At 38.8% G+C, this 27,853-nt stretch overlaps 1 protein-coding gene and 1 long non-coding RNA gene across 2 annotated transcripts; one reads left to right on the top strand and one right to left on the bottom strand.

Annotated features, from left to right (window-relative positions):
• Positions 1-1,015: 1,015 nt before the first annotated feature.
• On the bottom strand, positions 1,016-27,853 carry LOC129258723 (serine/threonine-protein kinase MARK2-like). The gene is made up of 10 exons (XM_064098793.1): positions 27,040-27,853; positions 22,414-22,536; positions 20,938-21,107; positions 20,410-20,465; positions 19,704-19,754; positions 9,903-9,965; positions 8,502-8,628; positions 5,690-5,814; positions 3,431-4,618; positions 1,016-2,946 (listed from the first exon to the last, which is right to left on the bottom strand). The coding sequence occupies exons 1-10, from the start codon at positions 27,370-27,372 to the stop codon at positions 2,519-2,521; spliced, it is 2,664 nt and encodes an 887-aa protein (XP_063954863.1). The 5' UTR covers positions 27,373-27,853; the 3' UTR covers positions 1,016-2,518.
• LOC135153920 (uncharacterized) lies at positions 10,967-12,082 on the top strand. Its single transcript, XR_010293435.1, has 2 exons — positions 10,967-11,035; positions 11,997-12,082. It is a non-coding gene; the product is annotated as an uncharacterized LOC135153920 (long non-coding RNA).

The following is a 27,853-nucleotide window of genomic DNA, read 5'->3' as shown; positions in this document are numbered from 1 at the left end:
GTCATTCATATTTTCGATTGTAATGAGGTTGAATTCTTTTCTTCAAGAAAAAAAGCTGGAGACGGCATCCATCTTTCACAGCGTTACAACGCACGAGCTATGCGTACATCCGGGTACTTCTGCAAATCTAGGCCTATCGAGCAATGGCCGACCACGCTACGCGCAATCACAGACGTTAAGTACGCGCGCCTATGGCGACTCGGCAGTCTAGCGTGATTATATACATCTCTATGTTTATTACCCAATTGTTAGTTTTTATTTCCCAATTTGGACAGATTTTAGTTGTGTAGACAGTATGTTGCCCATGGGTAAAAACTGTGCCTTTCTTGTCCGACCTTTGTAAGAGTGTTCTGACAAGGAACTAAAATTCTCATTTTGTTACTATTTTGGTTGAATAATATTACGGTGTATGAATATGTTGCGTAGTGAATTACTATATTATCATTCAAGTGGGTCTCTATTAAAAGACTACGCTGCTCAGAATGTTGCATTATGGGTTAGAAACCTGGTCAGATTTTAGTATTTAAGGACTTGAAGTGGCGCTGTTTAGTCTGCTGGTTCGCATCTGCTTTAAAGCCTTCACTGTAAAAAAATATTGGGCAAAATTTTAAACAGCACGAGGGTAATTATGTGTCCAACCAATTCGGGGCAGTATTTTACCCAATGCGGGAAGCAAATTGTCCAGTAAGGTTAAAAAAATAAGCGGCAATTACTTTAGAGTTGGAAAATTTTTCATCACGCTGGATAAATAAAAATACCCAAAAGAAATGCCCAATATTGGTTGGACACATAATTACCCTCACAGAGCATTTTTATACAATATATTTTAGAGTGTTGGTTTTTTAATGCTACGTTATTTTTTGTAGGGCTTGCAATTACTATCAGGAAATAGTGCGCCTCTATTTTGCAAAAAAAGGGCCTAACATTTAAATTTGTTTAGGGCTTCTGATAGTTCATGTAATAATTATAAAAGAAACAAAAAAGAACAAACAAACAAACAAACAGAACGAGACAATTACTTGGAGGCGATTTTTGTTGTATTGCCCTAATTACATATTCGACGAATAAAACTTCGAATAATAAAAGTACAGGTACAATGATGATTTTCATGCGTAATTGATATAATACTGTCACAAATTGATTGTCTTTATATACCCGTTTTTTTACAGAGATCATTTTCTCATAATCGCATCGATTATAGTACATCAAAATATATACATTTCCTTGAACTGTTGTGTATTCATGGAAAACGTTAATGTAAAAAGAAAAATGAAATGAAATTCTTGATCTCTTTGGAAAATAGAATTCAAGAGCAATAATTCATTTTTTTATAAAGATTAAAAGCTACTCAACAGTTCATTGAGGTATAACATACATTCAGTTACAAAATATTGTACAAAAAGATTATCACTGGTATGAAATTTATACTACTAGTATTAAATATGTAGGCCTAAGATAAATTTTGTTTGTGTTTTGGTCCCTATAAACCGTCCCCAAGAAATTATAAGACCGTGTGCGTCTCATAAAGACTTCTCCTCGTGTCATTGCCACAATGTTACAGCAAAGACGTTTGGTCCTCTTTTCCTCATGAAAAGAAGAAAAACCGTCAACGTGAAACTGATCTTTGAACGATTCAGTTTCCGCAATCGCAACGGGGACAGATTCTACAACACAGAACATCTATTGTCAAACAGCACTTTATAACAAAGCAGTCTGTCAAAAATCGGTGAATCAAAACAGCAGTTTCATTCACGACTCTGGACAAACCACATCCTTGCAAGTTTTCTTCGGCTTGGAATCTTACGACGATCAGCTGCCCCGGTACACCAATTTTCGACAAAATCCTCTTAATTGTTCATTGTGATTTGATGAGCATTTTCAATAGATTGTCTATGTTGTAGAACCGTCCCCGCCGTGATTGTGAAAACTTCCTAATACAGCGACATCAAGTGCAGTTATGAGACGATATTATTCATCCAATAAATATATGTGTTGAGCGTTCTCGACTTTTACTGCTTCTCAATTATTCTTGGATTTAGAAGCTTTGATATCTAAATTGATATAATAGATACATAATAGGTCCATGGTTAGACATAAGCGTCTATCGGTGGAACACTGTGTGATGACACCTTTATCAACTATCTTCCTCGAATGAATGATTTTGAAGTTGTAGGTTTTATACTTTGGTTACACCCTATTAGGGAGTTTTCGCTCAACGACGTAAAGAGGATTCAAGAATAGGGGAAATATTATCAAATACCCGTCATGACAATGAACATTGAAGAAGTCTTTGTCGGAAAAAATGGTAAATCAAAACAATAGTTTAGTCCTTGATTCTGCATGGACGAACGACACAATTTTCGTCAGCTCTGAAACTTAGGACGAAAATACTGTTCTGGTTCTCCAGTTTTCGACAAAGACCTCATAGCTATTCTTGGTCATTTAACGGGCATTTCAATGCATTTTCTATGTACATCGCTGACTGAAAACTCCCTAATAGATTCGAAATATTCTTAAATTACATATAACCGACAAAACCCTTGATATTTGGCAGTTCTCGCTGTCTAAGCCGAATGTTCCTTGGCGTACCGTTCACCACTGTGGCAGGAGGGTCCTGCCACGCCACTGCCTTAGCGGGTGCCCCGGACCCCCTTTCTCCTGATGACGCGCTCCCTTGAGAAGGAGTAGGGAAGGGAAGGGGAGAATGCGATCGGTTGTTGACTAGGGGTGCGGTCAGGGACCGTTGGTGATGCGGGCGAGAGCGGCGTAGCGCCGAATGTCGGTTGACGTGATATTGGAGATGTTGGGCGTAGTGATAAGGAGGAGGATGCGTTGCTGATGCGACAGCGGATGCTGATAGGCTAGACGGTAGATAGCGCGATGGATGACGGTGCATTTGCGGTGGGCGGGCGAATCCGTTGCCAAGGCGGTGGACAGGAAAGGCATCTACAAAAAAAAAAAGAATAGAACAAATAATTATAATCGTTGCTTTTTATAATTTCGTAACATCGGCAGTTTTATTTCATTTTAGATACTTTTTCATGTTGTCCTTTATTTAAGTGTGTCTGAAGCAACATTTTCTGGAGGTCTGCATAAAGAAAGTAGGCATATCTATCCTTTGGTGTTAAGCTGTAGGTAACATTACCTAAACCAACTCTCTGAAGCGCAATTCAAACGAGTGGTCGTTGGGGAACCGTTGATTCATGTACCTGAAACTATTCTGGCAACAGTATCATGCATATTGACTGATATTTGACGATACATTCTTTAAATAATCCATCTACGTGCGACCCCAACCTATTAAACTGAAAATTTTGATGGATTTTTTTTTGTATCGAGCAGTCGATTAAATCAAATGTTCGTTGACAATGTTATTCTATACTTATCAAACAAAACAACAAATTGATTGAAATATCAAATAGATACTTACTATGAGCCTGATAAGGTGCGTTAAATTGACTAAACTTGGTGTCCATGCTACATTCTTTATCCGGAGCACTTGTGGAGGTCGGGTCCTCTGTACCGTTCTTCGTTTCTGACCTCTCAATGTTTACAGCCGGGACAGTCTTGGCGCGTTCCAAGCTCCTTGTCGTGTAAACCACTTTCTCAACTCCATGTAACGAATGTCTTTTCCCTGTCAAATGGGCCGCATTTCTCCCCGCAGAGCGCCCTCTCATTTGATCCGGTGCCGTGATCTTCCCGTTGACAATAAACATACAGGTGTTGTTTTGTAAAGGTGATACGAAGTTTGGCCTGGGCGCCGTTATCGGTTTGGTGGGAAACGAGTTGTTCGGTCGCCGAGAAATTTGAAGAGAGGTAGCTTGGTTGTCTGACGCTCTGCGAATGTGTTTCGTTCTACTTTTGGGCTCTTCGCCGGTGTCCATTTTACTTTCAGTTACATTCATGTCGCTTTTCTCAATATTTGTACTTTTATGAACACTGCCAGTTTTATCATAATCATTTGGGCTCTCCTCGTTTTTGTTTGGTTTTGTTTGTAACTTACTCCACGCTTTTCGCAAATCATCCTGAATTTCTCTTTTCGTTGGAGAAATATGGTTCTTCTGGGTCTTTTCTATCGCAGAGTTTATGCTCTCTATTTTCAATCGCTCGCTCTTGAGTTTGCTTTCCAGTTCGTTGTTCTGTTCCTTTGCCGCCATGCTTCTTGTTCCGCGGCCGCTGATTGGACGACGAAGCGCAACAACTTGAGACGGCTTTTCGTCAGACTCCGCCTCCATCGCATCGTCCACGCCTACCCCCGTCAGCACGCTCACCATCTCACTACGGTCGCTTTCGAGGGCACTCGTATTGCCATTACTGCTCTCCGGATAGCCCCACCCCATCGCGATCCGCTTAGCCAATAGGCAGTAAGCAGCGTTCTCGGGGGTGGGTCGATTATCGCGAACACATTCTGTGAGGATATCCTCATGATGGCCGCATTGGACAAGCGCTTTGATGATACGTTGATCTACCTCAGGTTTGGGGGCGGAGTCTTCGAAGCGGGAAGGGTAGAGACGCCGTGAGTATCCCCTATTCATCCATGGATGCCGCATAATATCCGGGAGTTTGATGCGATCCAGTTCCTTAGGTTCTAGAAGTCTCTGTAGGAGATCTCTGCAGTCTGGAAATGGGTAAACGGAACAGACATTTATTAGAGAAATATTTTTCTTGGCGTTGATGGTCCGTGTCATTGTGGCAGTATTGAATTTTTGCAATCACTACGCAAACGTTCTCTATAAACCAGGGAATCTTTGATAAAAAACCCTTCAATGATAAAACAGCCTTTGTTGAAAATCGGTGAATCAAACCACCAGTGCCGTCCTGGTGGGTGTTTCATAAAGCTGTTCGTAAGTTAAGAGCGACTTTAAGAACGACTGGTGATCCTTTCTTACGCGCTAAATAATCACCAACAAATAATGGTGAACGTCATTTACCACAAGAAAGGATCACCAGTCGTTCTTAAAGTCGCTCTTAACTTACGAACAGCTTTATGAAACGGGCCCCTGGACTCTGGACAAACAACATATTTACAATATTTTGACCGGTCCGAATATTTGGACGATCTGCTGTCCCGGTCCATCAACTTTCGACAAAAACCTGTCAGCTGTGCAGTGTGATTTGAGTGAATTGCTTTTTCAAAGGAATCGGTGCGATGTAGAATTTGTCTGCGTAGTATTTGCGAAACTATAATGAAGAGAGTTTTCAGTTATAGCGCAACGCACCAGCTGATATTCAGAACGGTTTTCACGGGATTGGTCTCCGTGTAAGTTGATTTTGATCATGGTTATTGAGACTAGTTTTAATGTGACAATAAACTTTCGGCTTCACGTCATAGATCTGATGATAAACATGGCCATTTGGAGCTGGGTTGTGGGGAAGGGTTGGGGGTGAACAACCCCTGAAATTGGGTTTGTATGGTTAATGTAGAGATTTCCCTAGTCTCCTTTATTTGGGAGCAAAAACTTTTTTCTTTTGCTTGACTTTGTTTTGTTATCAAAATCACCTTTATTTGAGAGAGAATACTTTTTTCTTTTAGTATAGTTTGTATTGTTTTTGTTTTGGGTTTGCTTGTTAACAAACCAACACCCCTTTATACAAATCAGCGATGGGTTGTGGCGATAGTTTACACTGAAGAAAAATGATTTTTCTTCAGGCAATTTACGTTTTCTAAAGGAGAGTGGCCGATATTTACCTTTTGTGAGCGTGTCTGGTATGGTGGCGCCCTGCATGATCCGCGAGTGTAGTTTGCTCATGTTGTTAGGCGGGTCTACCACGAAAGGTAACTCTCCTGTTAACATGGCGTACATGTTCACCCCTCTGAAAAGAAACCAATAAATCAAATAAAGTCACGAAACCTTTGAACAAGAAATTGTTAATCAATGTATATTACAGGTCAATTTCTCAGAGGACTAAAGATAGTTTCAGGACCTACCCCTTGTACAAAGGACGGCAGATTTTTTTTTAGCTACTTAACATGGATGTTCGGCACAAGATATATTTTTCAAGGACATGCTAACATTTTACTAATGGTGCAAAACAATTATTGTACTTAAGATAGAAATGAAGGCCGAGGGGAAATACATAAAACTTCCCGAGTCTGATACAGGCTAAGCCTAAAGCCCGGCCCACACTATGCGATTCGTTGCGATCCGAATTTAAAAACAAGTGGAATGCCTCTGGCCGTCTCACCTGCATCACGCGATTCAATATAGCAGCGGTGCTGATTTTGAAAACTATTATAACTCGCACAAGATGTTCAGTGATACTTGGTTACTCGTATTTCCACGTTTTATGAACTAGACCAATACACTTATAGAGATATGATGGCAATTCAACAAATACCCCCAACGTGGCCAAAGTTCTTTGACCTTACATGACCTTTGACCTTGATCATGTGACCTGAAACTCGCACAGGATGTTCAGTGATACTTGATTACTCTTATGTCCAAGTTTTATGAACTAGACCAACACACTTTCAAATTTATGGCTGTAATTCAACAAATACCCCAATTTGGCCAAAGTTCATTGACCCTAAATGACCTTTGACCTTGATCATGTGACCTGAAACTTGCACAGGATGTTCAGTAATACTTGATTACTATTATGTCCAAGTTTCATGAATCAGATCCATAAACTTTCAAAGTTATGATGGTAATTCAACAGATACCCCCAATTCGGCCAAAGTTCATTGACCCTAAATGACCTTTGACCTTGGTCATGTGATGTGAAACTCATGCAGGATGTTCAGTGATACTTGATTAACCTTATGTATAAGTTTCATGAACTAGGTCCATATATTTTCTAAGTTATGATGACATTTCAAAAACTTAACCTTAGGTTAAGATTTTGATGTTGATTCCCCCAACATGGTCTAAGTTCATTGACCCTAAATGACCTTTGACCTTGGTCATGTGACATGAAACTCAGGCAGGATGTTCAGTAATACTTGATTAACCTTATGGCCAAGTTTCATGAACTAGGTCCATATACTTTCTAAGTTATGCTGTCATTTCAAAAACTTAACCTCAGGTTAAGATTTGGTGTTGACGCCGCCGCCGCCGTCGCCGTCGCCGTCGCCGCCGGAAAAGCGGCGCCTATAGTCTCACTCTGCTATGCAGGTGAGACAAAAATGGTGTTAACATTTGATTTGGACATTCCAACTAATAAAATCTTACGGATCAGAGTTCAGAATAGTGATAGGACTACTGAAATCAAATATCAGTCCGGTTAGACCCTCCCTGAATGAATAAAAGTAAATTCAAGTCCAAATCGTAATGACGTCATCATCGGCTGCGAATGAAAGTCGATTTGGACCTCACTTCGACCACAGGGCTTGCCGCAAAGTAAAAAATATGATTTTTAGTATTTTAGTAACGTTATGCCAAGTTTTTAATGAAATAATTTTACATCTTGGAACTTTAATATTTGATGCAAAATACGATTTCTTGAAAAATCGCGTCGCAATGAATCGCATAGTGTGAGCCGGGCTTAAGGCATAGGGTCCAAGAAGGAGCATTTCATACCTCCGACACAAAGACCATGGATTGCAAGACCACACAATTGTCCTTGATTAGGCCAAGATCAGACTCAGAGATCTTAATGATTTTGCATTATAACTAGTTACATCTATTGGGTTATTATCGTAATCGTATCTCTGAAATGGTTTCTGACCTTGTTCGAGGACAACGAACGCCAAAGACTATAAAACGTAAACCAAAGACAAGGCCACAAAACTAAGCACAATACTGTGAATATCGATAATGAAAAAGTAAAATAAAATCAATTTGTATTTTAGTCGGAAAAAATAAAACTTAAGGACGAGCGTTGTCGACTGCTTATTAAGCCCCTTTCACAATTGACGTACGACCAGTCTACGACCGCCTGCAACAGTTTTTTTCTTGTTGTTGCACGATCGATCTCTTGGTGACTTGCGAGCACTCGCAATTGTTGTAGACCTTCGCACGAACTCGAGGTGGTCGTGACTGGTCGCATCTGAACTTTGAACATGTTCAAAATCCAAACGCGATCAAATACGATCGATTCACTCGCATCAGATTGTACCATCGGTCGGGCGATCATCGTGTGAGTGTTGTTCAACGTTGTACGACTTGATGCGAGAGGTGCATGGCACAACTAAGTAGTCGCATTTAGTCGACTGGAGGTCGTACAACACTTGTACATGTGCTAGCGACCTACAGAGACCAGTCTTGGGCGGGGTTTATACTGGTTGCTTTTGTTGTACGACAGCTGTTGCATTTGTGAAAGCCTCTGTGCGATCTTATGAGATGACTAGCGATTGCAGCCTGTCGCGCAACCAAAAGGTCGCAAATGGACGTACGTCAATTGTGAAAGGGGCTTATATCACAAAATCTCGAAACCCATGTCCTCCGATGTTGATAATTTTCAACCTATTTGTAACAGAAACGTTGTGCATTGCCATTATAAATTGTCGGCATCTATCGTAAAATGTTCGTGTGCCGATGAAATTCAAAGTATGATCTCACATGCTCCAGATGTCGACAGCTGGACCATAGCTTGAGTTGCAGAAGATCTCCGGGGCGGCATAGGCAGGGGAACCGCACTGCGTCCGCAGCAGTCCATCGTATCCAAGAATATTACTGAGGCCAAAATCTGGAAAGGACAAAAACAATGTAATTGAAGATTATGATTCAAATTCGCAAAATAAAAAGAATAATATTTCCCATAATAATATTTCGAACCCATAGGCGGAACCAGGGGGGGGGGGGCAGGGGGCCCGTCTCCGCCCCCCCCCCCCCCCCCCTATTGGCGAAGCAAGAAAAAGCTAAAGATTTATTTTAAAAAAAGTAAAAGAGAGGAGAAAACGAAAAGGAAAATAAGAGGAGGAAGACGAGTGAATAAAATAAGATGAAGGGGAGACTTGGAAAATAAAAGAAAAAAATTCATGTCACTATATAAAATTTTCGCTCGCGCTTCGCCCTTGCATTGCCTGAGCGATGATACATATCTTGCTCATTATATAGGCTGATATAGAGCTTAAAATATCAAGTTTGAAGTCAATATACGAAACATATTTCAACTCGGACATCGAGCTTTCATTATTTTGATTGATTTACAAACTAATTTTAAAAAAGGGCTTTGTAAAATGTCCGTTTTATGGACTAAATATCAACATTTTCAGCTCGCGCAGCGCGCTCGAATTATTTGATTTGTCAAGTACCTATCCTCTTCGTGTATTCCATAAAGTTCTAAGAATATCCATTTTCAGGTCTTATTGTCAAAACGTATCAGCCAGCGACGCGCGCTAGCATTTTGATTGAGTTATACCTCTACAATAATTCTATAAAAACAAATTTCTTAAAATCCCATTTTCTTGACAATTCAAAAATTTCGGCTCGTGATTTTCGCTCGCATTAATTGTTAAAAATGTATTTTCCCATGCATCCTATCCAAAATTAAGTGCTTAAAATACTCAGTTTTCAGGCCTTGATATCAACAAATTTCGCACTTTTATTAGCTTATTAGATTAATAACTAAGATAATAACATTTTCATGAATTCCTAAAAAGTGACCCTTCTTGAGAATGGAATATGGACAAGTTTCCTTTCGCGCTTAAGAAGATGAATAGGAGGGTAGTCAACCATTTTCGTATAATGACGAATGTTCTTAGAATGTTCTGGTCCTAGGTCAAAATAATAATGCAAAAATATCAGCTCGCGCTTCGCGCTCGCATCATTTATTAAGTGCAATCCACATGCACTTCACAGTTTTTCTACACAGTGCTGAAAATAGTGCTTAAATTTACCCCTTTTCAGAGCGGTTTACAGAGTGGATCACAATGTGAAATCATCGTCAAACTGTTACAGTTTAGCATTTTAACAGTGTGAAGCACACCTTCACATAACATATGAACACACAATACTCACACTGTACAGGGGCGGATCCAGCCTTCGCCAATACATAAATATATAAATATTTAATATTCCGATCTGAAAAGGGTCAAATTAAGATCTGTACGTATTATAGTATTTGGAAAAAGTTCGGATTTTTCCTTTAAGATTTACTTAAAAGAGTTGGACAAAGAGGGGGTAATATGTTTGTCTTATCACAACATTGAAATATACATCTCAGAACAAATAGTTCAATTTTTGTAAAGTTATTATATTGAATATGGACTGTTATTAGAAATGAAAATTATATGTAATTATGTAAATTGCTTGGGATAAAGTGTACTTCTTTTTGTAATGAAATTATATTACGAAATGGTGTTATAATTTAGTAAAGAGGAAGGATCTTGTGAAAGTGGTTATGTTACGCGGGAAGAAAACCCGCTTGGTCAGTAGAGATCGATTGTTTTGAGGTCATTGGTCAAGCTACTCAGTGAGGAGAGCAATCAGTCACAGAGTCCTGTAGGATCCAGATAATTTATATCACAATCCTGTCGAGGTATGTTGATTGATATGTGCTATTTTATAAGAGAAGAATATCTATGTTTTGGAATATATTATCTCTAAATCATGAACTATTATTAGAGCATTGAATCATAATTTTCTGTTAGGTCAAGGATGCCTGCTACTTGGCATGTTACGTGACAATCAATGTGTGTATGTATGTATCGGGTACCTATCGACTCAAGATGGTAGCACTCTTTCCTTTTTGTCTTGGAATTGCCAAATTGGAGGAATATATTTATGTAGATGTTTTTCTTTGACGCTCGATAAATTATTTACCTGGTGTATATAAATAGACGATAAGTAGAATTTATCAATGTGAATAATTCGTAAACCGGGAGATTTGGTAAATGGTAGCCTCAAGGTCAGGGAAGGTCAAATCGTTTCGTACTGATGGTTTCGATTAATTATCGATTTAACTTAATATTTTCGCCAGTTCGGTTATATATTTAGATTTTAGAATGATACGTGATCAATTTATATTATACAATCTTATATATTAAGGATTGGTGTATCGTTTATTTATTTAGGAGTTCGAATGGAACTATGTTCATTTGTTGATGGAACTAACTGGATTGTGATGAAAGATTTCTGGGTTTTCTACGAAGGTACGAAAAGTTATGAATTATCCTCCATAGTAATGACTGTGTTGTTCGAAGTGATATCTTATATTTGGATAAAAATGATTGGTGAATTTGCATTTTTTCCACCGAGCATTGAAGGCTTTAATGATAATTTCTTCCTTAGACCAAGGTGTTTTGAATTAATAATTCTATTTTTTGTCAATATGATGTATAGGACATTTATAGTTAATCGATTGTAAAAATGTCTGTCAATACGCTGAATTTCCCTGTAAGCTTTACAGAAATCTAAAGAGTATTATGATGTAGTCGAGTAGCTACTCATGCAAATGTATGTTATTATTTATTTTACATTGCAGTGTTGGGTACCGGAATCTGACCTTAGAAAGCGATTGTTTTGGTCCTTGGTATGGTTTTTAACCTGAATCTGCCCTAGTCGGGTGAGTCAAGATGGCCGTACTTAAAAGAAATGCATTATTTTTGGCCATGCCTCTTAAAAGATTGAGACGTGCAGTATTTTTACAAAAATTAACGGGTTTTTTGTGATCGATTACGAAAGTTTGAATTCGTGTGAGATATATAAAAGATTGAGATATTTAGAAGAATGTTTCCAATGTTTGCTATATAAATTGTGAATCCATATATTTTACATTGAAGGAAAATTATTGCAAAAGAGGTCAATTTAAGCTTTAGAAATATATAACATCTATGATACCTGTGACTATTTAAATGTCGATAGCTGAGTTAATAACTTGTTATAAACATTACTTTTCGATTATTGTCGAGCGCAGACTGTAACTATTTATATGACTTAAAATTACTAAAAATATACACACAATGCAGTGACCTACTTAGTGACCGAAATGTGTACTCGTAATATGAAGAGGATATACACAGTCATGACAGGTAAATGCTTTATTACATGCTGTAATGATATTTTGAACATTATACTTATGTTCTTTATTGTTTCTCTCTTTTCTGCTCGCAGAGGATTTTCTTCTTTGTTATTTTCTTTATGCCTCTGAACAACTGTTGTGCTCAAGTGGGAAATTAAATTCCGCTCACAACCTACAACTCTCGTCGTATCGTGTCCTTTGTGTTCTGGAGTGTCCTGACAACTTCTCCCCAAAACCCAAAATACTACAGTATTTCAAGCACTTTGAAAGGAAAATTGTGAAGTGGATATATATCAGTTAAAATTTTTTCAATATTATTCCTTTGAGTTTTGACATAGGACTGGGACATTCTAAGAACATTATGTCATCATACGAAAATGATGACTATCTTCCTATTTCCCTTCCTATGTGCGAGATGAAACTTGTCGATATTCCATTCTGAAAAAGGGACAGTTTGATTATTGAATTAATATCTTATTTATTAATATAATAAGCCTTATGAGAGCACAAAATCTGTTAATATTATGGGTTGAAAACTGGACATTTAAAACACTTTTGTAATTATGAATAAGATGTTTAGGAAATTGGCAAAGCCGATCTCCTAATATTTATATAAAAGTTAGGTCCTACCTTAATTCTTGCTCGCCAGAAGATAGAATGGGATCCAGCCGCTCAGAATCTCAGATAAATTGCACAAATCCGTGAATAGAAATATATACACTTCACAATTTCAAATAGATTAGAAAAAAGGGATAGATGTCACAAAATGTCTCGCGAAGTAATGAGCTCATTAAATATGCAGAGAATATATAGACTTTGAATGAGTGGAAGTGACGGTAAGGAATAAGATTGGAAAATGCAGAGAAATAATTAAGTATAAGTTGATCCTCCACAAGATTTGATTCAATCCTCACTAGCAGCTGGATGAGATGGTCAGCATGAGTGGACAGGACGAAGGCAGAGAGTAGAGTGATGATGTGATGGAGAAAACAAGTTGTTTTTACCAACATCAGAAAAGGTGAGACAAAGAAACAAGTGCCAAAAAGGGTGGCAAAACGCAGTTGAAAAGAACAAAGAAGAGAGAAGCAGACTGTGAGAAAAGCAAACATGCCAGCATCTCTGTAGTGATGTTGTATATACCTGCAAGTTCATTGCAATAAACAAGGAACAATGAAAGGATGTTTGCTCCAAGTCTAGGAACAAAAGAAAGGTTGTTTCTCAATATAAGAATGTGTTTGCCAAGTAGATTTGGACAGAAAATGAGTTGGCTTGCTCTGTGAATGTACAGTATTGTAGTACCTACACATGGCGTGAACAAGTGAGAATATATGAAATTGGAAATAAAAGAAAGAATTTATATACATATACAGAATGTTGAAATATAAATGAAAATATATACAAGGAAAGAATACATAGATGTAGATATATAAAAAGATATAGTCAAGTCACTACAGTAGCTCCCCCCTAGATTTGTACCGAATAGAAATGTAGTAACAAATCGACAAGGGAAAGTAAAAGGGAACTTGGCTATATAAAACAAGAAAATAAAAGGAGTGGAAACATCCGTGAATTTTGAGAAATGTTTCAACCGTCTCCGAAAAATTGAACGTACTTGGCAGGAAACCTGACATGGCGACCAGAACGGGTCTTACGAATTTCGGGAGGCATATGCTTGTCATCAGGATCCCCTGCCAAGTCCGTGGAGTTGGATTGTTGATGAACTTGGTCAGGTGGATCTTGATGATGAAATGAAGGAGCGGTAGCCTCCTGCTCGATGAAAGCCGGTTTCAGTCTGTCGACACTGACATTTTCATGTTTACCCTTATAATCGATGGTAAAATACTTGTCAGTGCGATGGATGACTCGGAAGGGTCCTCTGTATGGAGGTTGCAATGGCTTTGTAACAGCATCATCTCGTAGAAAGATGTGAGATGAAGAATGCAGTTCAGGATGTACCTGTGTTCGAGTTTGCTGTTTTCGAGTAGGAGTGGGATGTAATTCCCGCATCATTCTCTTTAGTCTATGGGCATAGTTAGATGGGTCATCAGCAGCATCAATTTGTAAAGGAGCTACAAATTGTGCAGGTAGAGTGACTGTAGTCCCAAACACAAGTTCTGCTGCAGAGCATCCAATGTCCGCCTTGATTGCTGTGCGTATACCCAGCAAGACTAAAGGGAGTGACTCAGTCCAACGGACCTTGTTATGAGCTTTGAGAGAGGCTTTAAGTTGGCGATGAAAACGCTCCACTAAACCATTTGCGGCAGGATGGTATGCTGTTGTGCGGATGCGTTTAGTGCCAAGGAGGTTGGTGAGTGAAAGGAAAAGTGCTGACTCAAATTGCCTACCTCTGTCAGTTGTGAGAGTAGTAGGTGCACCAAACACTGCTACCCATCTGGCCACAAATGCTCGTGCTACCGTCTCCGCAGTGATGTCGGGGATAGGGATAGCTTCTGGCCATCTGGTGTAGCGATCAACACAAGTAAGAAGGTAATTGTTACCCTCTGATGAAGGAAGCGGGCCTACGAGGTCAATGTGCACATGAGAGAAGCGTGCATCAGGTGAAGTGAAAGTACCAAGTGATGCTTTGGTGTGCCGATGTACTTTACACTTTTGACACTCGAGGCATGTTTTGGCCCATTTTCTGACATCAGCGTTGATGCTAGGCCAAACAAAGCGCTCTGTAATGAGCTTTTGAGTAGCTCTGATTCCTGGATGAGAAAGTCCATGAAGGGAATCAAAAATAGCTCTTCTATGTTTGACTGGTACCAGAGGCCTGTCAGTACCAGTTGATATATCGCACAGAATGGTAGTGGTAGAACCTGGGAGAGCAATTGACTTGAGTTGAAGTGAGGAGTCTTTCACCTCAGTTTCATCTTCCTGATCTTTTGCGATGGCCGCAAAGTCTATGATTGAGGAAGAATCAACTCTGTCAATATACAGACGAGAGAGGGCGTCTGCTGCTGTGTTCTCCTTACCTGAAATGTGCTGTATATCAGATGTGAACTGAGAAATGAAATCGAGTTGTCGGATTTCACGTGGCGAATGCCTATCCGGTTTCGACTTGAGTGCATGGGTAAGAGGTTTGTGGTCAGTGTAGATAGTAAATGACCTACCTTCAAGAAGATGGCGAAAGTGCTTGATACCCAGATATGCTGCAAGCAACTCCCTACCAAAAGTGCTGTATTTGGTTTCAGCGGGTTGTAACCTCTTAGAGAAGAAAGCCAGAGGTTGCCACACTCCATCTACTCGTTGTTGGATAGCTCCCCCAACTCCTACGTCAGAAGCGTCGACTAGTAGGCACAAGGGAACATCAGTGCGAGGGTGCACAAGAACAGTAGAGTTAGCCAATTGATCTTTAGCATGATTGAAAGCAAGAAGCTCTTTCTCTCCAAGATCAATTGGCATGTTCTTTTTTGTTCTGTTTTTCAACAGATCAGTCAGTGGTTGCAGCACCTCTGCACAACGAGGAATGAATCGCCTGTAGAAGTTTATCAATCCCAGGAATTCTCGAAGTTTGGTGAGTGACTTAGGTGCGGGAAAATCACGGATGATTTTCACTTTGTCGCTAAGTGGGCGGATTCCGGTGTTGTCCACCATATGTCCGAGAAAAGATAGCGATGAAGCACCAAACTGACATTTCGAGGGATTGACGATGATGCCATACTCCTGCAGGCGATCGAAAAGCTGACGGAGATGTGTCACATGTTCATCCTTAGAGGAACTGGCTACCAGTATATCATCCAGATAAACATAGACAAATGGAAGGCCGCGAATGACGGTGTCCATCAATCGCTGGAATGTTTGTGCTGCATTCCTAAGGCCGAATGGCATTCGAACGAATTCGAATAAGCCGAATGGAGTGGTCACGGCAGTCTTGTGAATGTCGCTAGGCTCGACTGGGATCTGATGATATGCCCTAACGAGATCAATTTTGGAAAAAATTGTCTTACCTGCAAGAGTTGAAGAGAAATCTTGCAAGTGTGGGATAGGGTATCGATCCGGGACCGTGCGAGCGTTGAGCAAGCGATAATCACCACAAGGCCGCCAGTCCCCTGGCGTTTTCTTGGGAACCATGTGCAATGGACTTGACCAGTTGCTCTCAGATTGTCGGATAATGCCAAGTTCAAGCATGTGCTCGAACTCTGCCTGGGCAATTCTCTGACGATCTGGAGCAAGTCGACGAGGGCGCGCTGCCGCGGGCGGGCCTCGAGTTGGGATGTGATGCGTGGTAGTATGTTTCACTTCTGAGTGCTTGTAAACCGGTCGTGTGATATCCGGATACTGACGGAGAATGGAGTGAAATTGCTCCGATGTGTCATGTTGAACATACATCGGGCTAATAGTACCAGTATATGAACCACATCCCTGGACTGTAAGAGTGGTTTTGGTGTCTATCAATCGGCGGTGTTTGATATCCACCAACAGTCCAAATTGGTCAAGAAAATCGGCACCCAAAATCGGCGTAGGTATGTCTGTCACAACAAATATCCAGCGGAAAACACGCCGTAAACCGAGATCAAGTGTGAAAGACTTTTGTCCGAAAGTCTTGATTGGTGATCGATTTACAGCCTGTAGTTGGATATTTGTCGCGTCAACCCTAGCCGGTTTTCCCAATTTTGAATGAGGGAAAATGCTCACCTCAGCACCTGTGTCGACGAGATAGCGTGTACCAGTGTACTTATCGTTGACAAAGAATAGGCGACTGGGTTGGGTGCTGCCAAGGGGGTTAGTCGCCGCTATTCCTTGGCGGGGTCGTTTCCCTGGGCCTGTCTTGCTGAGAAAGAGCAAGGACTAATGCACTTTTGAGCACTGCTCCCATATTTCCAGTGATACCAGCACTGGGCACCTGCATGCTGTTTACAGTGATGCGGGCTGCGCGAAACCGACTTGCGCTGTCGACTACGAGTCCATCTCTGGTTTTCCAGCATGGAGCAGGTTAATGCTTGAACCTGCATTGTGAGCTGGTCAACCTGAGCGGAGAGTTGGTCGATTGGAGAAAGGAAAGATTCAGGAGTAGAAGAAACATTAGGGATAGTCATGTTGTAGGGTTAAGAAAAATTGAGGAGTAGAAAGGAAACAAAAAAATAGCGAAGTGAGAGCTCGAGAGGAAGCGAAAATAGCGAAATGAATAGAAGGCGATAGAAGAAAATTAAGGATTCAGGATCACGTCGGGGTCACCAGTTTAGGAAATTGGCAAAGCCGATCTCCTAATATTTATATAAAAGTTAGGTCCTACCTTAATTCTTGCTCGCCAGAAGATAGAATGGGATCCAGCCGCTCAGAATCTCAGATAAATTGCACAAATCCGTGAATAGAAATATATACACTTCACAATTTCAAATAGATTAGAAAAAAGGGATAGATGTCACAAAATGTCTCGCGAAGTAATGAGCTCATTAAATATGCAGAGAATATATAGACTTTGAATGAGTGGAAGTGACGGTAAGGAATAAGATTGGAAAATGCAGAGAAATAATTAAGTATAAGTTGATCCTCCACAAGATTTGATTCAATCCTCACTAGCAGCTGGATGAGATGGTCAGCATGAGTGGACAGGACGAAGGCAGAGAGTAGAGTGATGATGTGATGGAGAAAACAAGTTGTTTTTACCAACATCAGAAAAGGTGAGACAAAGAAACAAGTGCCAAAAAGGGTGGCAAAACGCAGTTGAAAAGAACAAAGAAGAGAGAAGCAGACTGTGAGAAAAGCAAACATGCCAGCATCTCTGTAGTGATGTTGTATATACCTGCAAGTTCATTGCAATAAACAAGGAACAATGAAAGGATGTTTGCTCCAAGTCTAGGAACAAAAGAAAGGTTGTTTCTCAATATAAGAATGTGCTTGCCAAGTAGATTTGGACAGAAAATGAGTTGGCTTGCTCTGTGAATGTACAGTATTGTAGTACCTACACATGGCGTGAACAAGTGAGAATATATGAAATTGGAAATAAAAGAAAGAATTTATATACATATACAGAATGTTGAAATATAAATGAAAATATATACAAGGAAAGAATACATAGATGTAGATATATAAAAAGATATAGTCAAGTCACTACAGATGCATGAGTCAATATATTTTCAACAATCAATACGAGCGCAAATCGCAAGCCGAAATTTTTGATAAACTGTCATGAAATTGAGATTTTAAGTAGTTTGTTATAGAATTGATATTGAGATCAGTGGCGTAACAGGCGGGGGGGGGGCAGGGGGGGCAAGTTGCCCCCCAGGCAGATTTCACCGGGAAAATAAAAGAAAAACGGGAAAAAGAAAAAAAGGAGGGAGAAAGAAAGGGAAAGGGGAAGGAAAGGGGAAAAGGAAAGGAGGAAAAGGAAAGGGAAAAGAAAACGAAGAAAAAACATTTTTTTTTATGGAAAAGGAAGGAAAGCGGGAAAATGTACTAAAGAAGAACATTTGAGAAAGAACAAATCATTCCGAAATAGGCCTATGTAATGCAATAGCAAGGTGGGAAATGAATTAAAAGATGACAAAATGGCAACCAATAGTGGGAAACGAAGGTAGAGAGGGTTAGTCAAAAGCTAAATTGGAAAAGAAAAGGGACAAGGAAAAAATAATAACACGACCGGGCTGCCGATGATTGAAATTAAAGAGCGGGAAAAAAGATGGACTGCATACAACATTGTGCTATAAGCTTGCTAAATTTTATGCAAATAAGCTACCGGGGCTTTGCCCCAGACCCCACGCAGTAGGGGCTCTTCATTTATAACCTTCAAATGGCTCTATAACGCCCCCCCCCCCCCGTTCAATCACAATCAATCACTGGCATACAGGCGCGGGGGGATCTTGGTTCCACACCCAAGAGAAAATAAAAGAAATTGTAGGAGACAACGTATAATGAAATGAATGGAAACAATGAAATGCGTTATTTGCTGAATATAATGGAAAAAGCTATCACATAATTAGAATTTAAATTCAATTGGCAATTTTTTTTCCAGCTCGCTTTGCATGCTGGCGACTTTTTTTTCAAATTTTCCCACATTGCTATGTTTTGCCCCATAAAAATATTTGGTTCATTATGCAACCGGGTTGAATAAATGTGTTGTGTTAAAGCTATATTCTGTATATGACCGCGATTTGATTAAAATGGCGGCAATCTGCGAGGTTTAAATGGCTTTGATATCAAGAAGTTCCGGGAGCTCCGCCCGGACCCCAACCGCACAGCACTGCGTATGGAAGGGTTGGGCCATGGCCCCCAAAAGTTCTACAAACAAGAATAATAAAAAAAGAGGAAAGAAAAGCAAAAGAAAAGTGTAGGATATGATTTTATTTACTGAATATAATGTAAAAAAATAGCTCAAAGTTAGATTCTCATGAAAAGGTGATTTTTTTTTCTCGCTCGCTTCGCTCGCTCGAGACTTATATAAAGTAGCTTTTTAGCACATGTGCTATACTGCTCCCCTGTTTTTTTTCTTCTTTTTTTACTCTTCATGCTACTTCCACAAAGAATCCTGTTCACAGTGGCGTACAGACCACAAAAAAGGAATCTAAAGAGAGAAGAGTGAAATATATTATTTTCTGGATATCATGTCAAAATCTATCACAAAATTGGATTTTTTATAAAAAAGGTCCAAATTTTTGCTCGCTCGCTTCGCTCGCTCGCAACTGTTTTTAAAGATAAATTCTGCCCGATACGCAATATCTGGCCTTCTCAAAATAGTCGTCTCATTACACCATTACGCCTGTTTATACCATGATATGACCGGGAAATTGTTGGATCTTGCCCCCCCCCCCTGGCCACCGACCCCTGTTACGCCGCTGATTGAGATATACATAACTCACCGATCAAAATGCGAGCGTGCAGCGCTAGCTGATGCGTTTTGACAATGTGAACTGAATGGGGATATTTTGAGAACTTTATGAAAATCAGGAAAATAATATAGGTACCTGACAAATTGAATTTTGCGAGCGCACAGCGCGAGCAGAAAATTTTAATATTCAGACCATAAAACAAAATCTTTTACAGAGCACTTTTTAAAAATCAATTTGTAAATCAAACAAAATAATGACGGTTCGATTTCCGAGCTGTAATATGCTTTGTAAATTGATTTCAAAATTTGGTAAGTTAAGCTCCATATTGAGCAAGATATGTAAATCACCTAAAAGGCAATGCTCGCGAATCGCGCGCCAAAAATTTATATAGTGACATGAAAGATTTTTAAAATTATTTTCCAAGTCTTCCCCTCATCTTACTTTATTCATTTGTATTCCTCCTCTTAAGTTTCCCCTTATTTTTTCTCCTCTTTCTTACCCTTCTTTTTCTTTTGTTTTTCTTTCTTTCCCCCTTTTTTTCTTTTTTTTTTGCCCCTCGGGCCCCCCTGGATCCGCCTATGCCGGAACCCACAACCATCCATTCACTAGGCAGGCGTTCTACTTTCTAAAATTTCAGTTTTAGAGCTGTAGTCTGAACAAGAACTTGATATTGTCCTACTTCTACGTGTTGATAAGTTACTTGCACTCCCCCCAAAATACGATAGCACTTACTCACCTATAACCTTCAGATTCTGGTCGTTATCCAGAAGAAAATTCTCAATCTTAATGTCCCTGAAATTGGAGGTAATGGAAAAAAATATAACATTAAAAAAAATTGTATTATTATGATGAAACAAATACGATTTGAAATATCCACACTGCATCACCTATGACCAAGGCCTAGACTTTGCAAAGCAATTTCCTTGTCACTTGCTCGATTCTATTGAAAAAGAGAGAAACAGAGAATTACATGTTGTTTAGCGCCATGTCTTCCAAATGACCCAAACTTTGAAGAAAAAAACACGAATGTTTAGCAAGGACGGAAATGTAAAAATATGGCAAGGTTTAACATTCGTTAAGTGCGCAAAACGTGCGTGTACATTAATGCTCGGAAGCTTTGCAAATTGTTCGCGGGGGTCGCTTGGGGTTGCTTTGCGTATGTAAATAATTTTATTTAAAAAAAAAAAAATCGTTTGTGAGTCCCGTGTAAACGACGCGTCGCCTCACCGATGCGTTCGGTGACGTCTTTGAATACTTTACGAACCTGTGGATGACGTCGAGATGGTGCATGTGATCGACGGCGGTGACGAGTTGTCTGATGTATCTTCTCGTCTCCCTCTCACTTAACTTCTTTCTCTTGCAAAGGAATGTCATGAAAGTCCCACCTTCAGCTAGCTCCATCACAATGTAGTAATTACTGGCCGTTTCAAGAACCTGGTATGGGTAAAACGGTTAACATGGTTAATGACTAGTTTTTATCCAAACCGGGAACGAGATGTCGTGGTTAGAGATGTCGATTAAAGTGTTTTATATGATTCATCCAACGTTCCAAATGTCGAAAATAAAAATGAATCCATTGGTGACTGACGAAATCTTATGGTTTGTGGTATTGTAAAGAATAAAATCAGCGTGGTTCGTGACATCAACAATTTGTTAAGATGGCGACAAATGTCGAAATGCAAAGTGCATATCTTATCAATGAAAGTTTTTTTGTGATTTATTTTTTTACAACAAAGCATTTCGTCACACCAAATGCAATAATAGATAATATGTTACAAACAAACTGGCGATGAATTTGGGTGACGAAATTTGAAAGCCACAATGTCCAAAACAAATTGGTTGACGAAATTGAGTGTCGAAATGTAAAGTGCATATCTTATCAATGAAAGTATTTTTGGGATTTTTTTTACAAGAAAGCATTTTGTCACACCCAATACAATAATAGATAATCTGTTACAAACAAACTGGCGATGAATTTGGGTGACGAAAATTGAAAGCCACAATATCCAGAACAAATTGGTTGACGAAATTGAGTGTCCAGATGCAAAGTGCATATCTTATCAATGAATTCAGTTTTTTGTGATTTTTTTTTTTTACAACAAAGCGTCCTTTTAAAAAGCACTATGGGCATGACGGTAAAACTTCTGAATTGTAAAATTATGCAAAGTTTAAGGATTCTTTTTATTCAAAGCGTTTCGTCACACCAAATACTATATTCGACAATCTGTTACAAACAAACTGGCGATGAATTTGGGTGACCGAATTTGAAAGCCACAATGTCTAGAACAAATTGGTTGACGAAATGTATTATATATTTTTCATAATCTGTCGCACCACACTTTAATGCAACAATGCGCTAGGTGACGACGTTTAGGTGACGGAGTATGAAGTTAGGTTACATTAATAGGCCTAAAAGAAGCTATTCATGATTTTTCGATATCATGATATATCTTGAACGTCCTTTGGCTTGAATAGATTATTTCCTCTTTCGAAGAAATGAACACAAATGTAATGTGTGACAAACGGTATACTAAGATTAAATATTTAAACAATGAAAGAACGAAATGTCACAGGTAAAGAAAGAGAACTTAAGGATCAGTCACATCCGTGAAACCGACTCCAGACCAATAACCAAAGCTATCATGTTATTTCCATTGACATAACATCGATCGGTTTGGAGTCGGTTTCATTGGTGTAACTGTAACATAAAATAAGTTTATTTGTCTCTTAGTCTCCTAACCTCGTATAGCTGGGTAATATTATTGTGACGCATTTTCTGAAGAACGGCGGCCTCTCTGCGTAGATTCTTACGAACATACTCTCGGTTAGCGATCAACTTCTTGTCAATAACCTTTACAGCAACCTGAAAGAGAGATGAGAAGAAAGAGAGGATAGAAACGATTGAGAGTGGGAGAGAGGGGGAGAGAAAGTAAAACAAAGAGATTACTAATTTGTCATAATAGGCCTATTCATTTAAATGGAAAAAACTTGCTTAGATAGCGCGCTTTACACTTTATGAGGGCTACGTTTCATCAACATCTGTCATCGGATAATCTATTTGCGATACAACAAAGGTGGGTGATGATTTTCATTATTTTGTTCGAGTGCCCTGCATTTCTTAAAGCAAGAAACAAATATATTGATGGTTCTTCCTATACAAGCCGTCCAAATGCATAAAAAGTGTTTAAGCTTTTCAATTCCTCCAAAATGTCGACATTAATAAATTTATCAAAATTTTGCAGCATCATAATGGATAAGTTTAATAAATGAATACAATATTTTTGTTAACATTTTTTTAGGAAGACACGTTCATGTATATATGTATATAAATAATAATTAGGTAAAGGGAAAATAAGTCTTCTCTTAACTTTTTAAAATCAATTTTTTTATTTAATTTTCATGCCAAAGTCCAATATATATTACAATTATATATTCACTTTTTATTCACATACAGGCGCCTTTACATTGCAGTTCTAACTTTTTCAATCCTATAACACGTATTCATTCGTCTATTTATCTATCTACTGTTATTGTTATAATTTATTATCATTTTTGTTAGTATTGCTTCTGTTAACATTATTGTTATTGTTATTACCATCATTTATCTTTTTGTTTTCTTTTTTGCTATTCCCCTTTTGTTTTTCCTTCTTTCTTTTCTACTTTTTCTTTCTGTCTCTCCTCCTTCTCTCACCAATCAATTTAGAGACACAACATTTCTTCCACTGACCGTTACGTCTCTAAAGTTATTTCATGTAGTATTTATTCCATTACTCTGTAAATATGTGATTGTATATATTTGTAAATACTTTGTAAATATAATTGTTTATGAAATAATTTTGAATATGTAATGTTCTATGATAGTGTACCCAGTATCCGAATTAGGGTGACATGGGTAAATAAATTCATTGTCTTTCATAACTTTTGTTAATTTTGATTGGCTTAGAAGAAAAGGCGTTTGATCGTTACTATGGTGAACGTACCCCTGGGAAGCACCCCCAAGGAATTATTGGGGGTGCTGCGTGTGTTATTCTCTATAGGCAACACCCCATGGAATTCTATAAGGTGTGCCAAAATTGAGAAATATAACCAATATGGCATTCATTTTGTAGTGAGCCCAACTTTATTCGCTTATTGACAAATTTCTCGTGACAAAAATAGCTTTCATTTTGAAGGGAATTAACCTTTTTTTCCTGCCAACTTTATATCAGCACCCCCTAAGAATATCGTTCCCCGGGCCCTGATGGTTCGGATGAAGCAGACTTTGTCGGATAACCATTTCATGAAACACTCCCTTGCCATGCCTGACATAGCTGCTCTTCAATAGGAAGTTTTTTTTTTGCTCCACGAAGCACGACGGATTCAAAAACTTAGAAAATATATTGTTAAATATCCTTCATGACAAAAAAAAACCGAGAGAAAAAGAAAAAAGGGACCAGTAAATGGGTGAAATATCATATCATCTTTTGGATATTATCTTAAAATCTCCCTCTCTCTCTCTCTCTCTCTCTATATATATATATATATACATATATATATCAGAAATGCGAAACAAATGATATCCAAGAGTAATGCAAGTTTGCAATGACAACAAGTTCTTTATTCACTTTCCAAATTTTCGGTAGTCATCTCCCTTCTTCGGGGAAGATTCGTGAATATATATGCAAACATGTCTTTGCAAACATTTATTATTTTGTATATATATATATATATATATATATATAACGATATTACATTCCGCGTGTTGGACGTAGATGATATTAATGAGGCAAAGTGGTGATGCATTGTACTTAGTTCGAACAGTTTATTTTGAATTCCAAATTTTCGACGTTAAACATACGTCTTCTTCCGGGATACAATATATATATATATGTATATATATAGAAAAAATTGTAAATGTTTGCTTGTTCGCTTCGCTCGCCATGTCTACCTCCCCTATTTTTTTTTTTTGCTCATTATGCCATTGTCTGTGTTTGTTTATGATATTACATTTTCATTGCAGGAGAACATAATTATCTCTATCCAAAGTATAATTCTTTCACTCCTCAATGCAATCGTCCCATCGGTAAAGACTCAATGCTACTGGTCCATACTACTGACCTGCTCTAAAGACCTACATATACCCTGGGAAGCGGGGGTGTTGCGTGTTTTATTTTCCGTAGGCAGCACCCCCTGGAGATCTGATAGGTATGATAAATGACAGAAATGTAATCAAAATAAACGACATTTTGTAGGGAAACCCCTTTTTTGTGTCAAATTTCTCGGGACAGAAACCACCTTAAAAGAAGCTTTTTTTTGCTTGTCAAATTTACTTCAGCACCCATAGTAAAAAAAATCGTTCCCAGTGCCCTTGACATGCACACTTCACGATCAACTACGTTCCGATTTTCAAAGATAGTGTACTAACATTTGATATGAACATTCAAATCTATAACATCTTCACGATCAAGTTTTCGAATAGATGAAGTACTGAAATTCCAGTCAATTTCGAAAAGTAAATGCAAGTTTAAGTCGTAATGGCATATCATCAACGGCTGCGACTTGAAGCCGATTTTTACTTTACTCCAACTACAAGGCAAAGCAGAATTCTGCTGTAGTTGTTTTTCTTTTTATTCCAAGCATTATGCCGACTATATACAGTATATATATGTAATGAAACATTCGATTTTTGTTTTAAATCACGTCGTAGTCAGGCCGTGTGCGGCGGGTTTAGAGTTGAAAAAGAAAACACCAACTGAATCATTGTCATCCGTCAATAATCATCGTTTGTTTGTTTACCTTGATTAGGTGTGAATTTAAGACCAAAATTGAAGGATTTCTTTGGAAGAGATATACCACCTTAACCCTGACATTCTTTCTCGATCCCACTGCACAGCCTTATAGATGTGCGGTTTTTGTTCGTTTCAGCAGACGGCGAAAATCAACCGATCTAGAGTAACTTGGATATCGATTATATCGATTGCGTTGAGCGAACACTTTCTTGTAAATCTGTCATCCGCTGTAGGGTACAAGTCTTGTTAATATTTAAACAGTGCGTTAAAAACAACAAGAGCGTTCTAGTGCAATTCATGCATTTATAAATTGAACAGTTAACGAGAAATCAGTTGGTTCATCTCAGCATTTTTGGGGGAAAATATTCTCATTTTTATTTTACGAGTTAATTCATAACTGATTTGAGCCTTTTTGTTTCAATATAATATGTTCATAACGTTTTTTACTATTCTATATTTCTAAATTCTTAATTTTCATAATTGAATAATAAAATAAAAAATGTATAAGATTAAAACGAAGAGGATAACGTTGCAAAGCACAAAGAAAGACAAAAAATCTTATTAGGCCATCGATGTCTCGTATTGTTTGAGACCATCACGTGCTTTATTATTTTAAACAGATGATGTGGGGTACCTCAATTCAAATCAGCCACATCATGATATTCTAAACAGTTTCGATAACTATATCCTCGTGGTATCCACCATCCGAGTGATCGAGCCCTCCCCCAACAAAAATCATCAGAGTAATAGATTAATAAATAAACAATTAAACAAACAAATGTAGGAATAGATAAAAAGGCAAATGAATAAATAAATGCATAAATAAATATATACATTAGAATGAAAAAGAAAAACAAAATAATAATAAAAAATCCTGCAAGAGAATGTATTAAGAATGAGTTTATCATGATCAACATTTATTTTGTGTGTAGGGGCAGCACCAGTGTATTCTGATGGGGGAGGGGATGGGGCAGGTCTGGATAACCCGGGGGGGGGGGCGTTTCATGAAAGGACTTGTCGGACGTTTTATCCGACAAGTCCCATTTTATCCGACAGTTACCATAGGAACAGTGCCTCTCAGCCAATCAAAATCATGGAAAGATGTCAGATCTGACAACTTGTCGGATGAAAATATTGATGAAACGCTCCCCCTGTTTAATCTTTCCTTTTATGGTAAAAATTCAAGTTTCATGACCCAGACAAAATGTCGTACTTTGCTTTCTTCTCTTCACTTCTTTTCCCCTTTGCTCCCTTTTTTAGTTCAACTGCTCGGAAAATCATTGGGGTTATCCCCGTCCAGCCCTCTAGCGTCGTACCTGTATATTTTAAGATTTTTACATAATATTCAGAAAATAATATACCTCTCCTATTTCTGTCTTTCCCTTTCTTTCCTTTTCTGACTTTCTTTTTTTCTTTTCTTGGTCGTGATTTTTTTTTTTTTTTTTTTTTTTTTTTTTTGGGGGGGGCGGCCCCCTCCCCATTCTTACGCCAGAGCAATTAAGAGACCACCCCGCCCCTTCCCCATTACCACTACTATCGCAAGCACCCTATCATTATTTTGGTGGATTCATGTTTTGATTTAATTCATTCATTCTCACCTGTTCTTGGGTTAAGATATGGGTACCAAGACGAACTTTAGCAAAGGACCCTTCACCGATGACATCACCCAAGATGTAACCTCCGACTTTCTTCTTCACCACCGTCCCATCCGACCTCGATTTCCTTCTCCTTCTCTCAGGCTGACCACTATCTCGACCACCTCCTCCTCTCTCCTGCTTTCTCTCCCCGTCATCACCAACGAGTGCAATCTCACAATCGACATTGCCTTTCGGTTGCAGTGCAGTCTCCTCCTGTCGGATCGGATTGATGGGTGCAGGCGACATTGTCGGGTCAAGATGATGGCTTGCCAGCGCTACAACTGCGCTAGCCATTTCCCATGCTCACGATAATTAATACGACTTAAAAAAATTAGTCCAAAGGCTGCAAACACATTTTGTAATATTTTCCTTTGCTTGGCGTTAAACATTAAAGGCGACGCCTTATTCCTCCACGGAGCGTGAAAAGATCCTTTGCATTTAATGCAAAAAATTCAAGATCGTTTGTAGGCCTACTTTTCTTGCTCTCTTCTCTCTCGTAATGTTGTTTTCCATCACATCGTCTTCAATCTAATTTGGTGACTTTATTCCTAAAGATCGAGCATCGCTAGATTTCATTCCCAAATGGTACACTCGACAAAGAACAATTTTAAGGGCTTAGATGATGCTCTTTCGAGCAATGAAGAAGAAAAATACTCCGATCCATCAACTTTCACTTTTTCTCGCCAGGCCGGTGGCACGCCCTTAGTATATTGAGATTGTTCCTATGGAAGGGGCATAGAACACGTCAGCCCCTTCACGACCACAAAACCGCTAT

This window comes from Lytechinus pictus, chromosome 4 (genome assembly GCF_037042905.1).
Source record: "Lytechinus pictus isolate F3 Inbred chromosome 4, Lp3.0, whole genome shotgun sequence".
Taxonomy (NCBI): Eukaryota; Metazoa; Echinodermata; class Echinoidea; order Temnopleuroida; family Toxopneustidae; genus Lytechinus; species Lytechinus pictus.
Note: the sequence above shows the minus strand (reverse complement) of the source record. Positions and strands in the feature narration are given on the sequence as shown.

Bases quoted from the DNA above. Each gene is read 5' to 3' on its own strand.
- LOC129258723 (XM_064098793.1), bottom strand. From the start codon at position 27,372: ATGGCTAGCGCAGTTGTAGCGCTGGCAAGCCATCATCTTGACCCGACA. The intron at 22,537-27,039 runs GTGAGAATGAAT...TCTCTCTTTCAG, and splicing joins ATATCTTAACCCAAGAACAG to GTTGCTGTAAAGGTTATTGA. The intron at 4,619-5,689 runs GTAAATATCGGC...ACCCATTTCCAG, and splicing joins ACCAGACACGCTCACAAAAG to ACTGCAGAGATCTCCTACAG.